This window comes from Erythranthe guttata, chromosome 8 (assembly GCF_056151865.1).
Source record: "Erythranthe guttata isolate IM_541 chromosome 8, IM_541, whole genome shotgun sequence".
Taxonomy (NCBI): domain Eukaryota; kingdom Viridiplantae; phylum Streptophyta; class Magnoliopsida; order Lamiales; family Phrymaceae; genus Erythranthe; species Erythranthe guttata.
The window spans coordinates 22,752,512-22,766,485 of NC_142540.1; the positions used below are offsets into that span (position 1 = coordinate 22,752,512).

Consider the following 13,974-nt stretch of genomic DNA (forward strand, 5'->3'; position numbering starts at 1 on the left):
CTTTTAAAATATTTTTTTTCAAAAACTTTAAACACGATTTGACTGCTACAGTATACTTTGTCTGTTCTCGAATCATTTTATTGTCTCAAAATACATTTTCCCAAAAATAAAATGAAAATAATTCCCAAACCCATTTCAAATATTGCCTATAATTTCGAAAAGCTTTGATGATTAATTAATTATTTAAGAGAATATGTATCCAAGATTTTTATTTACTGTGAATTAAAATAAGATTATATTCATTGAAAAACAGAAAGTGTACAGAGATGTTATATAAACCCATGAATAAAATATTGTTGAATCCCCTCTCAAAAAAATTAAAATAAAATAAAAAATTTGATGAGCCCCGCTGGCAAATTATCTCTGCATTTATGAATTATGAGTGTATGTATACGTTGGGTCCACCGTCCATGTTATATGCAAGACTGAAGACCCCTCTTCTATTATGTGTTGATATCGACAACGCATCCATCATTTATTAAGGGCCCGTTTTAGGATATTTCGGGCCCTAGGGACAATACGAAGATTAATTTATGTTGGGTTAAATACAGTTTGCACCCCTAAAATATACCCTCTGTAACATTTACCCCCTTAAAGTATCATTTGTAACACTTACCCCCTCAAGCACAATTTAATTTGTATTTTTAAATTTTAATACCTTAAAAATTTATTTTGTTGAAAGGAATAACTAAAAGAATAATTAAATTATACAACTAAAAATATCTGTTAAAAAATACAATATTTTAAAATTTGAAACTATTATCTTGCGTTGGATATTTTTTCAATAAATAACATTTAATTGTTGTTGGACCAATTAATCAAAATACTCTATCGATAAATTTTAAGAAATCAATACATAACTAATAAAAATCTTAAGTATTTAAATTTATTTTAGTTTATTAATTATTTAAATATATTTTCATTCATTATTACCCAATATATATTACTTTTTAATTTTTTTTTCAATAATTAATTTTAGTTACTTTTCAATTTTCTATGAACCGTTAATTATTAGATTGTTATGTTTATTATTTTTTAAATCTTCTTTATATATAAAAGAAAGGTTTTGGCCCGAAACCCTAATCCCAAATTTGAGAATAAATTATAACCCTAAGGGCTTTTCTGTCTTTTCTCGGTCGTTTTTTGGTGGTTTTTGTTCAGTTTTTAATCAACACGATAAAATAAAATTTAACGGAAAACCCAAATTATTCTCCCACGTTATCATGATCTTTGAACACGATCTGCTATTCCAAAATAATAAATATTATGTCGTTTCTTCTCCATCGACAAGTTTTATTTATTCAATAAATGTCTTTTATTGGTTTGGTTTGCTCCTCTTTCTTCTCCATCTGCAGAAGCTTTAGTTTCCATCTCACTCATCTTCCTTCCTGTATTAAAAAAAATTTGTAGGTTATGATTTTATTTAAGAATCTCATGATATTTGAGTTTTAATTTCTCACGGTTTACTTCTTCTGTGAACAGAGAAAAGACTCAATTGCACAGATGAAATTGTTGGAGGTACCCAGAATCATGGAGAAATTGATATGATTTTGATTTTATTTTTTTAAATCAATTCCGCCGCCTCATGTTTCTTCCTAATTATGTTCTGAGTTTTTTTTGTCTTCATAAATCTGAATTATTATTTTTTTTTTCTTCAGGTGTTTTGGTGTGTGTACTTTAAGCAGCCTTGATTTATTAAAAGAAGGTATGCTTTTAAATCACCACTTTGTCATTCCTCATAAGGCATCATTTCTTAAAGAAGACTTCAATCAATTCTTTTTCCAAATTATGCATTTTGTTTGTAGAACTTAATATTTTCTAATATTTGCCTTTTATGATCCACAGATGCAATTATAATATAGCACCATCTCTTCAAGAAAGCTTCTTTTAATTCAATAGTTCATGAGGTAACTATCTTTTCTTGACGCTGCATTCGAAAAAATAATAATTCCAATTATGTTCTTCAGACGGATACATCCAATGGATTGGGTGGGGCAGCCGGAGGCGGTGGAATTTGGGCCAAATTGGAGCATTATTCGTCCTGGCCAGCATGGCCATTGTCGGAGTCGTCTTTGGTGTTCCCTGATATCTCATGATATCTCATGACTCGGGTTAAATGAGTTCCTCTTTGAAATTTCTACTTCTATTTTCGTATTTTATCTCTTTATTTGAATTTGGGGTTGAATTTTTGGTGGTTTTAATTAGTGGAGAGTAATTCTGGATTTTTTTTTCTTACAAACTATTTACACCGGCAGTGATTTTTATTTCGATTCTGATACCTCATAGGTAAATGTTTTGAGAATTTGAGTAAGCAATAGTACTATTGCATTTGATTTCTAAAACTCTGTAAGAAATAAGTTGATATTTCTCTACAAGGATTTCTTTTTTTTTTTTTGCCTTTTGATTTAGTTGTTTTCTTCTTCTTTTTCTCACTTACGTTTTCTTTTTTCTTTCTTCTCTGCTTTTCACATTGCATTTTCTCTAAACACGTGAAGAATCAGGCTTCCGCTCTAATATATCGTTTATTTCTAGAAAACACAAGAATGGCATTTTTGTGATGGTGGTCAGTTCGGCTACTCTTATGGTTTTAGAGAGTGGCAAGATTCGGTTTTGGTTTGAAGTTTTCATCTAGGTGCTAATATTTTGAATGCTCATTTTTCCTGGAATTCAGGAACCAAATGGAGAAATTAAGAGGGAACAGAAGTCCGATGTAGAACTGACGGTGAGTATTCTAAATTCGTCAGTTTTAAACTTTAAACATGTTTTTTTTTCAATATTTAACAATGGTGCACTGAGAATGGTGGTGCATTGAGAATTATATTTGATGGAAATACCATATCCTTTGGACTTAATTTGTTTTGTTTCTTTTAATTTGTTTCAGAATAATTCTTAATGTCCTTTCCACAATATGGATTTGTTATCTTTAATCATTTTCCTACAAATCTGATCGAGGTTTTTTAATTTGTATTCTAATAAAAAATCTCTTTTGTCTTTTTATGTGCAGTGGATAGTAATGGTTGTGTAACTGAGGCCAAAGTTATTTTTAAGCTACTTTTAAAGGTGTTAAATGAGATTTTGAAGGTAAATTATTTATATTCAATTTGGATTATCTTGATTATATGTTTTTGGTGAGCCATTTGATAAAACATGAAAAACATGGCAAATACGCATTTATGGCCTCTTCTGTTATCCAATTAGTCATCCTTTAGTTTTTTTCAACAAAATTTGATTATTGAATGAGATGGTTTGATATACATCTCTGATGATGAGTAGAAGCTGAAGGCCTGAGCTTTCTCTGTTCCTAATTCACATAGATAGAGTTGTCTTGCAGTTTGCAAAATGGACGTCAACTCTGACCAACAAGATTGCAATTTTGGTGTTTGTATTTGATCTCATCGAAGAGGTTTTAGTTATGTGCGTATTTGTTACTGACAATTCTATTCACAATTGTTTTACAAAATTAAGTCCATTCTGGTATTTACTTTGAAATTAACAAGTACATCTTATCAATAAATAATATAATCTTTATATATAAAAGAAAGGTTTTCCCCAAAACCCTAATTCCATTTTTGTGAAATATTTGTAACCCTAAGGGTCTCTTTGTCCGTTTATCTTGAGAAGTTATTATTTTTTCTTTTTTGTGTGGCTATTTTTCCTGCACGTTCTCCACAATAAATTAATGAAGAAAACTGCATTTTCAGAACTTCCCACGTTGTGTTGAAAGCTCGATCGTGCACACAGCTTTTTTGTCAGTGTGTTGGTTTTGAATTGGTGAGTTTGTGATTCTAAAGCTTTTTGTGATTATGTTATATATATTTTTTTTTTGTATAAAATCAATCATCGATGGTTTCTTTTACCCGAAGGTTTCGGCATTGTTAAGTGCTTCATAAATGGTCACTGAAGTGTAATTATGATTCAGAATGCAGTATTTATACATGATGATGTTTTTTCTTCTTTTTGTTGGCCTTTGCAGATTGAATGATAGTTGATGGTCGGTCAAGCCCAACGGGAAGGACATTATCATGTTCAGAGAGGCGTCCAGCAGATACAAATATATTGCTAGAGGAGTCGGTATAAAAATCAACTTTATATTTTTTAACTAGGTATTCATATAATTTGTAACAAGTATATTAAATTTGTTTCTAATATAATTTTTCCAGATTCAGTGCTAACCTTTTTTGACTGTGCAACGGAAGTATAATGTGTATACAACACCTAGATTATACTATACAAAAACACTGTACAAAATAATGAAAGGAATATTTTTCTGGAAGAAAAGACTTGAAAGTCCATTTATATGCATGTGAATGAATATAATCATAAATGGGAAAACTTGAAATTCTTTTTATCGAGTTTGGCGATTGTTTGTTAATTAGTTTTTTAACCTGGTATTTGCTTCGTTTTACTTTTGGAAAGTTAATTGAAATCAATATGTGTCTTTTAAATTGTAATGGATTATCATGTTTTTCGACGTTTTCTTCAAAAAATTCAAATAATATTGTTGTCTGCCTTTTCTTTTATGTTTTGGTTACATGTTACCATTGCTATAAAGAAAGACTACATGTAGAGAAAAAAAAATATGTACATAAATTGCTTTTTAGCATATACAATATAATATACAATGTTACTCATAAGTTTTAGCAGTAATTTGTAGTGAAAATTGTGTTTAACGTGTCTAATTTCAAGGACAATAAAAACTGATGTCATTATAACATTTATGTAATAAAAATATCCAGTTTACAATAGGAAATTGCTGCTAATACTACATTGTATATTATTTAGTGGAAAACTTGCAATTTCAATTTTTTATTGAATATTATTTAGTGGAAAAATGAAAGTCATTATGTGCCTTTAATTGTTCATAATGATTAAATATTTGTAGTCTATAGATAACGGATCCATACAGCAAGAATGATAATATATTTGCCGTGTGCATAACGACTAATAGTTTATCCCGTGCATCGCACGGGGCAATTACTAGTTTTAAGTATAAAATAATTGATGTTGAGGGGGGTAAGTGTTACAAATGATACTTTAAGGGGGTAAGTGTTACATGAGCTATACTTCAGGGGTGCAAAGTGTATTTAGCCCATTTATGTTTTATAGATGAAATTCAAACGAGACAAAGATTAACAACAAAACCCGAACTCTTAGGCTATGTTTGGTAAGCTTTTGGGCTTCCGTTTCCATTTTATTATGGAGAAAGGTGTTTTGGGAGAAGAATTTAGAAATAAAATAAAGTTTGTTTGTGTTTTGAGATGAGACAATTTGTACTGTAGCAAGTCAAATCATGTCTGAAAGGTGTTGGGAAAATGTATTTTGGAAGAAGAATTTAAAAGATAAAGTGATTTGATTTTGTATTTTAGTGAGGACAATTTTCACTGTAGCGGTCAAATCATGTTTGTTAGAGAGAGAAATATTTGAATTTGTTTTGGGGAAATTTTTTGAAAATAATGTAGAAAGATAATTTTCATTTTGGGGAAAATGTGAAAATAATTCGAAAACGTTACCAAACATAGCCTTAGTAATTTTTCAAAAGAAAAAATTAAAAATAAAACTTATCTAACACAAAGGCACATGATATAATCTGATTGAGTTTTCAAAAGGGTACTATGGTGGTGTTTGCAAATGATTATTTAAAAGCAGAAATTAGTGATTGTGATTTTATTTAATTTTTTCATAACAAAAGGGGATTTAGTGCATATTTTCTACAATACAAGGGGGTTTCATTCAAAAGTTAATTTATTTGTTTAGATCTCATATTAAGTTGAACACATTTGTTCAGTTACAATATGCAAAATAAAAATTTAATAGCCGTGGTGAATGTTTAAAAAAAACAATTTTTATATGATATAATTTATTAATGTATGAATTTTGATATTTTAAATTATACAATTATTTTATTAGAATTATTATACATTTTTATAATTTATTCTTGATTAATTTTATGTGAAAAGAACATGAATAATTTGAGAATTCGTTCTAACTTCCATCTCGAGTATTTTTTTTTTAGTTTTCATATTTTAAATTATAAATATACTCTCGGCTTAAGCTAAGAAAATAATTTGAATTTTAAATCAAAAAAACTTGCATATAACCCCCTCTATAGTTAACGGCCTTAACTTTTAACGAAAAGGGGAATTTCGTGATACGTAAAATAAAACACAAGGACATCTTACATAAGAAAAAAACACAAGTAGATTTGGCACAAGTTTCCTTACATTAGGGGTTTTTATGCTGTTTACCCGATTTAAGCGCGCCCTAAATACAAATAGGCTAAAAATTTCCTCATCTGCGACTCAATTGACAATTCCAATCATGGCGGACGAAAACTCGGATGCCCATCAGCGAGATTCCGCTGCCGTGCACTCCGCCGGCGCCGACACCGACGGCGGCGAAAAATGCGACGGAATTGCCAGTATAATTACTGCAAGTAGTTCAAATTCGTCGGTGGCGGAGGGTTTGTACTCTTTGATTTCGTCAGTCATGATAGATTTCGACTCTAGAGCCGAAGCCACCGCTAGCAGCCAGGACCAACTCGCTTTCTCCCTCGATCGTCTCACCGGCGGTACTTTTATCACTCTCGAATATTCTTCCCTTTTTATTTTATTTTTTTAAATTAATTTAATTTTCTCTCTACTTTAATATTGTCAATTTTAGATTTGTGTATAGATATAGAATTCACTCTTGTTGGGGGATAGCATTTTGAGAGAATCTACAGAAAATTCCACCATGTTTTTCAGTTGAACTAGACTTAGAGGATGTTTGGCTAAGCTTATAAGATGTTAAAAATAGCTTATAAGCTCTTACAAAGTGTTTGGTAATTTTTTTTAAAAAGACCTTATTTTTTTTTTAAAATAAGCTGTTGGAGAGCAAATAAAATCTTTTCTAATAATGAATCAAAATAGCAAATAAGCTCATTAGAATCAAAGTTAATTCTAAAAATAAGATGTAACAGTTTATCAGCTCGTAAAACATCTTATCAGATGTAAGAGCTTATTAACTGTTTAAAATAAGCTTAGCCAGACGGGCCCTTAGTTGTGTTGAATTAATATACACTTTTTATTCTGTAGTAATTCTTGTTGGAGGAGACAGTTTTATGGAAACCAATTTTGGTAAAATCTATTTAATTTTGCTTTATTTATAAGGCATATGCAAACGAGTCCGAATTATGATGTTTTTTTTATCGGATTGAACTGTTTAAATTATTTCCGATTGTATATGAAGTTGCATCTTATATTCAAATTCAATTGCCACTTTTCAACTTATTTCTGTACCTTGTATATGTTTTCAGAGCTCGATAAATTGCTAGAGGATGCACCGTCGCCTTTCATTATGCAGCACGCGGCAAGGATTTCTGGTGTTAAGAAAAGGGTCAAAGCATTAAATACTGTTTTGAAGTCCGTACAACGACGTATCGACAATATGGATCGCATGCTATCAGCTGGATTAGTGTCTGGTATTTATTTTATTTTTTCCCGTTTTCTTCTTGATTTCCTCTTTTCTATACCGTCCGTGGTTGAGGCACTACCCACTCATTTTATAGACGTCTTCATTGTAGCATTCAGTTATCGAATCGGAATTCTTTGACTAACTAAAAGCTCCTCAAATTATATAATTCCCGACATATATTGTTTTTTCATATTATCAATAAAATTTGGTGTCATGTTGTTAGGACAGAAAGTCGAGACGGATCGGTTTTTGGTCTCGTCAAAAGTTAATGTGCTTTATTTAAATACTGTTTATATCCGCAACATCTCGAGCACCTCCTTCCTCTGGTTTCTAGTATTTCTTTTTTAATATTTTTTGTTTGTGGAAAAGCAATGTCATCATCAGGTGTTGTACACTGTGTTTATTTTCGTTTCTCTTCTTTTTTTGTTGTTTATTTGCACATTTTCAAAAAATGTTCTCGGATTTTCTTAATGAAGTCTCTGTACGTACAGAAACACCGGTGGGAGTGAGCAATGAGCAACAATATGCTTCATAATCGAGGTATTAGTTCTCATGTTTGTTTTATGCATGAAATAACTGTCAGGATTTTTAACATATCAGAGATGAGTGTGAGTTTTATTGGGATCCGGAAAAAACAATTGAGCACTAGAATATGTCTAAACAATCTAGTCAAATTCATCTCTAGCTTCTCTGACCTAGTTTATATTGTTTGGCTATGGTAGAAGTGTGGTTATTTCATCGTCTTAGATATTTCAGCTTCTTACGCATTTTGTATATTGCTTAATTTGCACGGCTATAGGACAAGTTTCGTTCTCATGAGTATGAAGTGAGGAACTTAACATGAAGGTTTTGAGCCCGAATTTACGTAATTTTGTTTTCTGCCACAAACTCTTAAAGTACAAGTCTTTATGAGTAATATTTTGAGTATTAGTACTAAGATATCGAGATGACGCAGTATAAGGAACTTCTAGAAGCACACTAGCTTTCGAACGGATATTAGAGTCAAAACTAGTCGATATTCTGTTGGAAGTAGCATTACGTGATTACTGTGGTTTCATTCGGATTAAATACATCTTTGTTGATTTAAAAAATAATCTCGGATGCATCTGCGCACGATAATTGTGTTCTTGTTGATTATAATGTGCAGAACAGATGGTTTTGTTTGTATACTCTGATGGGACTTTACTTGCCGGATATATAATGTAGCAACAGGTTGATGCATCACATAGCCAGCAGCAGTTGTGACAGATAGACTGCAAGGATTTTATGTTCAGCCGAGAACTAACGAATGTGACGTGACTAATTCTAACAAGTTTTAAACGCAAAAATGGTGACTGGATTTATACGGCAGAAGGCCCCTGTTCAAATTGTTTTTATTTAGCTATTTTATTTGTGAAAAAAAGGAGGGCGATTTCGACAACTTCATATAATTGTTCATATTGGTTTTATGATTTGTGTGATGAAGGCCCAGAATTCCGGCCACTACCCCTTTAAATATTTATCCCCTTCACCGTAAACTAGCAAACTTCTTGTGCACACGATCCATTTATCTTACCAAGTTAATTATATCATTTAACGTAAAATAGCAATCTGTGTAAATAATTCAATATGAATTGCATTTGTTTCCGGAAAATAATACGAAATATAAAACCACGAGAAATCGACTGAGTCTTGCAATTGCAATGTTCAAAACAAAATTAAACACAGAACTGGTCAGGCTCTATTTCTATTTATCGACTTGAAATATCGTTTCAGAAGGGGATATATGGGTTGGAATAAAACACACGATCAAAGCAAACAAAACAATCTCATTTGCAACACAACACGTCTGTTGTTTTATAAGAGATTTTCATTGATTTGATTTAGTTGGCATAAATAATATAGTAGACTTGGGCCACTTAATTAATATATTATATGGGTTGGATCTCTTTAATAATTTATTGGTGCTATATGCCAAACACCCTTTATTGGACTTTTAATTCTTAATAAATCTTTTATTTATAAATGATATTTGAGATAAATTGAATGGGCCTGAAAAATCATATATGCCTCCACTAATTATTAATTAGTATAATTATTTAATTTAAAAAAAAATATATCTACACCTAAACCTTCTCCAAAAATTATTCATCATCACGCCAATTCAATTTTGTTTTCCTTTTCTTTTTTATTTTGTTTAATAGTTTTCTTTATTTCGATTTAAAAGAAAATTTTGTAATTATTTTATTTTTATTTTTATTTTATTTTCGGTTATTTATTTTAAATTATTTTTTTCTTATTTATATTTTTCATGTTTTTTTATTTTAATTTAAAAAATGGTTATATTTTTATTTTCGTTTTTTCATTATTTTTCTTTTTCTTAATTTCGAATTTTTTTAAAATGGTTTTTTTTTTTAAATTTTCTTTCCAATTTTTTTAAATAAAAATCACTCTATATAAATATGAAAACCACTATGTATAAACAACTATATAAACATGAAAACGATTCGGTATAACAACTATATAATATGAAAACCACTCTGTATAACAACTATGTAAACTTGAAACCACTCTGTATAACAACTATGTCAACATAACACCACTCTGTACATACAGTTATATAAAAATATGTACAATAATTATTGAAAACCACTATAATTTTTGTACAAATTTTTATAGTGGTTTATGTAAAATATTGAAAACCACTATGATGCTGCTCCAAAATGTTGGGTCAGCCCAATGATCTTGAAGCCCACAGGTCTTCTAAATCCGGGAATTTTCAAGCCCAATATCGGGAATGCCGAGAGTCCTTGCCACGCGTCCGAGGTAGTTGAAGGGATCGCTCCACTCATTAACCTGGGATCGCTCCACTCATTAACCTACAAAAAAGTTGAAAACACTAGGTGACACGCCGGGGGTGGCCCGACGATTGTCCTCCAATGCTCAAGTCAAAAACTATCACAATATAAATTATAAACAATTAATGTTAATTAATTGCCTAAATAGTGCGTACCTTGTTATGTGATTGATAACACATATTTATAGGTGGAGTTTGGTAAAACTTTCTTGTAGAAAACCAGTGTGGGATAGAAAACATTAGATATCTTCCCATAAGCTTCTTATGAAGTTCTTAATTAAGGGCCTTTGTGTTGGATTTTTTCTTTGAATGAGCCTCTTGGGCTTTTTGGGTTAAAGCCCAATTAGGCACATCACACTATAAAAATCTGTACATAATTATTGAAAACCACTATAAAAAATTTGTAAATAATTATTGAAAACCACTCCACCTTTCTAGTCACAAATTATTTGAAAACCACTATATGACAAGCATATGTGAACAAGCATACTCCAAAATTCATTATAGAAAAAAAAAAACCAGTTAAGGAAAGATAATCAAGAGTTGAAGATTAAGGAAATCATAATTTATGAAGTGATACCAAAGGAATCGAACATTTTTTTAGTGGGCAAAAAGAACCAATTTGAGTTTGATGATATTATTAGAATTATGGAAGCAAACAGTAACTTTACTGTGTTCCATTCTCAATAGCCTTTAATATCGGGGAGAAAATAAGGAGATCAAAATTACAAAAAAATATACTATAGACCGAGAGAATCAACATCTTACATGCCAATCTCTCCCGCCGCACGGCCTTCACAACCCCGAAATCAAGCAGCCCGTCATCCGCACCACCACCTACCACGATTCCTCCTCCGACCGCCGCAATAATTTCTGATGCAAGGCCTCCATCGTCATGGGGTGCTAACAAACGGCGGCGTCCGCCTGCTAAGGACATGAACCGAAGAAAAAGAAGGCAACAATATGTAAATTTAATTCATTAAAAAAAAAAATTGATCTCCAAAGCAGGAATTTGAAATCCACTACAATCGCATCGCTACCCACTACCAAAATATCGAAATCCACTAAAATATTAACATAATCCAATAGGAAAAACAATTACAAGAATTACGTAAATAGAAAGAAAAAACAACTACATTGCCCACATTCACCACTATACAACCACGCATCCACCCACATTCACTCAATGCGCACACAAAGTATTACACATCCAACAGATCTTAGTCTCTCACTCTGTTAATAAAATTAGGAGCATCTTCAATGGTTTTTTAATATTCTCTTTTGCCTCAACCTTGAGAGAATGATAAAGTTTAAATCCAAGATATAAATTCAATTAAAAAATTAGCAATAATCAATTAACGTATAAAACCAAATATTCAATTATGTGTTCTGACCATCACCACCTATTTCATCGTAGAGTACCTTTCATCTCATATGAATTAAATACATTTTATTTTGTTACGGTTAGAAATGTTAGTGGCTTAGTTAGTTAGCTAGATTAGCGGATTAGTAGGTTAATTAGATTAAGTAGATTAGGGCACGTCTCATAGTGGTCTTTGTTGATAGGGCACGTTCACTTTATTTATAAGTGTTATAAATCTGATGAATAAGAGGAAATGGGGATTATTGAACGAGAATTATAATTCCTCTTATCTTCTCTCAATTTTTCTTTGTTATTTTTCTATTTCTTCTTCTTTCTTTTGGGACCATATCAGTGGTATCAGAGCCGCGTTCCATGGTAACTCGAAATAAATCCAATGTTTCGCACCGAGGTTTTCGAAATCCTTGCCAAACATGAATCGAATTTCGATCAAATACACAATACCCTTCAAATTGTCCTCAAAGAGCTTCAAGCTCTACGGGCTTCTTTCACACAACAAAAAGTCCCCGAAAATGATGTCAACCGTTTGCTGCGGGAGAAACATCACAAACAGTCAAGCAAAATACAACCGTAGCTACAACTCGCACACCTCCAACTCTTCTTCCAAATACAAACCTCAAGTTGCAATTTCCAAAGTTTACCAGCGAAGATCCAATGGGGTGGATATACAAGGCGGAACATTATTTTAAATTTCAAAATATCCCAGCGACGCAACATGTTCAACTCGCTTCCTTTCATCTTGAGGGGATCGCCTTGCAGTGGCACCGGTGGTCAACAAAATTCCGAGGGCCTCTGTTGTGGGATGAGTTTTTGAAGGCTCTTTTAAGCCGCTTTGGACCGACCGACTATGAAAATCCTTCTGAAGCTCTCACACGTCTCAAACAAACTACAACTGTGGCTATGTATCAGGAGGCTTTCGAAAAATTATCCGACCAAGTGGACGGTCTTCCAGAAATTTTTTTAATTGGTTGTTTTATCGCAGGTCTTTCGGATGAGATTCGCCGTGATGTAAAAATTAAGCAACCTAAATCTCTAGTCGATACGATAGGCGTGGCACGACTTGTGGACGAAAGAAACATGCTACAACAAAAATTCTCACAACCCTTCCACTCGCAAACTACACCAACAAAGGTAGGAGTCACAACCACTTCGACGTCAGGTATTCTAGGCCCTCCGCCCACCATTTCACCGCCCACCTTCACAAGAATAACCGGACAAGCAGCACGTGAACGGAGAGAGAAAGGCTTATGCTACTATTGTGACAAAAAATTAAGCCAGGGCATTGCTGCCAACAACCTCAATTTTATATGATCGAGGATGTGCACGTGGAGGATGTTCAGTCAACCAACCATCCAAGCACTCAGAATGATCCTATCCACATCAGCACACTATATCCTTGAGGACAATGATACTTTGAGCGGGTGGGAATGTTACGGTTAGAAAAGTTAGTGGCTTAGTTAGTTAGCTAGATTAGCGGATTAGTAGGTTAATTAGATTAAGTACATTAGGGCACGTCTCATAGTGGTCTTAGTTGATAGGGCACGTTCACTTTATTTATAAGTGTTATAAATCTGATGAATGAGAGGAAATGGGGATTATTGAACGAGAATTATAATTCCTCTTATCTTCTCTCAATTCTTCTTTGTTATTTTTCTATCTCTTCTTCTTTCTTTTGGGACCATATCATATTTTTCCATCCATTTTTCCGCCCAAAAAATAATATAGTAATTAGAGTATTACTGTTTTCCCTCATCTCTCTCACGATTCTCACTATCTATTCTCCAATCTCATTTTCAACCAAATAAAGAATTCCTGAATCAATTTACCTTGCCGGCCAAAGAAGGAAAGCATGGTTGAGACGATCGAAACCAGCCGTTATCGTCGCCGCGCGGAAATCCTAGCGTGCGCTTGAGCGAATCAGCCATCGTCAACAATACAACCCTAGCACCACCCTTGACGAGAGGATTCTAGGGGAGAAGATTGTCCCCAACTTCCGCCGTCGTGGAGGAAAAAAAATCGCAAATAAAAAACGAGTGAGAGAGAGATAATGTGTGGTAGGTTAAAAAAATGGAGAAAGAAAAATTGGCAGAGAAAAATTACAGGTGGAGGAGAAATAAAGAGAGAGATTGTGTGGGAGGTTAAAAAATTGAGAAGGGTATTATTGTGAATTTGTATTATTTATGATTGTTTAAAAATCTTTTGGATTTATCTTAAAAGAAGACAATAAAAATTTGGACCCATCCTAATTGTACAATGGATATGAGGGGGTGTTCGCAAATAATCCCTAATTTATTTGATTGGAGTC

General features: G+C 32.4%; 1 protein-coding gene and 1 long non-coding RNA gene across 6 annotated transcripts; both read left to right on the forward strand.

The window, feature by feature from the left end:
- Positions 1-1,199: 1,199 nt before the first annotated feature.
- LOC148768849 (uncharacterized) lies at positions 1,200-4,348 on the forward strand. 2 transcript variants are annotated; one of them, XR_016033276.1, is made up of 8 exons: positions 1,200-1,518; positions 1,659-1,705; positions 1,846-2,111; positions 2,672-2,722; positions 3,005-3,081; positions 3,702-3,771; positions 3,974-4,071; positions 4,161-4,348. It is a non-coding gene; the product is annotated as an uncharacterized LOC148768849 (long non-coding RNA). The 2 variants fall into 2 exon arrangements; XR_016033275.1 differs by having other exon boundaries at positions 3,974-4,172.
- A 1,835-nt stretch (positions 4,349-6,183) lies between these two features.
- Positions 6,184-8,969, forward strand: LOC105965091 (SNARE-associated protein-like protein). Of its 4 annotated transcripts, none has more exons than XM_012989605.2 (4): positions 6,184-6,568; positions 7,295-7,459; positions 7,944-7,992; positions 8,600-8,969. In XM_012989605.2, exons 1-3 carry the CDS (start codon positions 6,235-6,237, stop codon positions 7,985-7,987), a joined length of 543 nt encoding a protein of 180 aa, XP_012845059.2. In that variant the 5' UTR covers positions 6,184-6,234; the 3' UTR covers positions 7,988-7,992; positions 8,600-8,969. The 4 variants fall into 4 exon arrangements, with proteins under 4 accessions (XP_012845059.2, XP_088678537.1, XP_012845061.2 ...); XM_088822411.1 differs by having other exon boundaries at positions 6,194-6,568; positions 8,665-8,969; XM_012989607.2 differs by having other exon boundaries at positions 6,248-6,568; positions 8,605-8,969.
- The last annotated feature ends 5,005 nt before the right edge of the window (positions 8,970-13,974 follow it).

What these genes read in the sequence shown, in the direction of transcription:
- LOC105965091 (XM_012989605.2), top strand. Translation starts at nt 6,235, where the DNA reads ATGCTGTTTACCCGATTTAAGCGCGCCCTAAATACAAATAGGCTAAAA. An exon ending in CCTCGATCGTCTCACCGGCG is followed by an intron (nt 6,569 to 7,294) that starts GTACTTTTATCA and finishes ATATGTTTTCAG; the next exon opens with AGCTCGATAAATTGCTAGAG. An exon ending in ATCAGCTGGATTAGTGTCTG is followed by an intron (nt 7,460 to 7,943) that starts GTATTTATTTTA and finishes CTGTACGTACAG; the next exon opens with AAACACCGGTGGGAGTGAGC.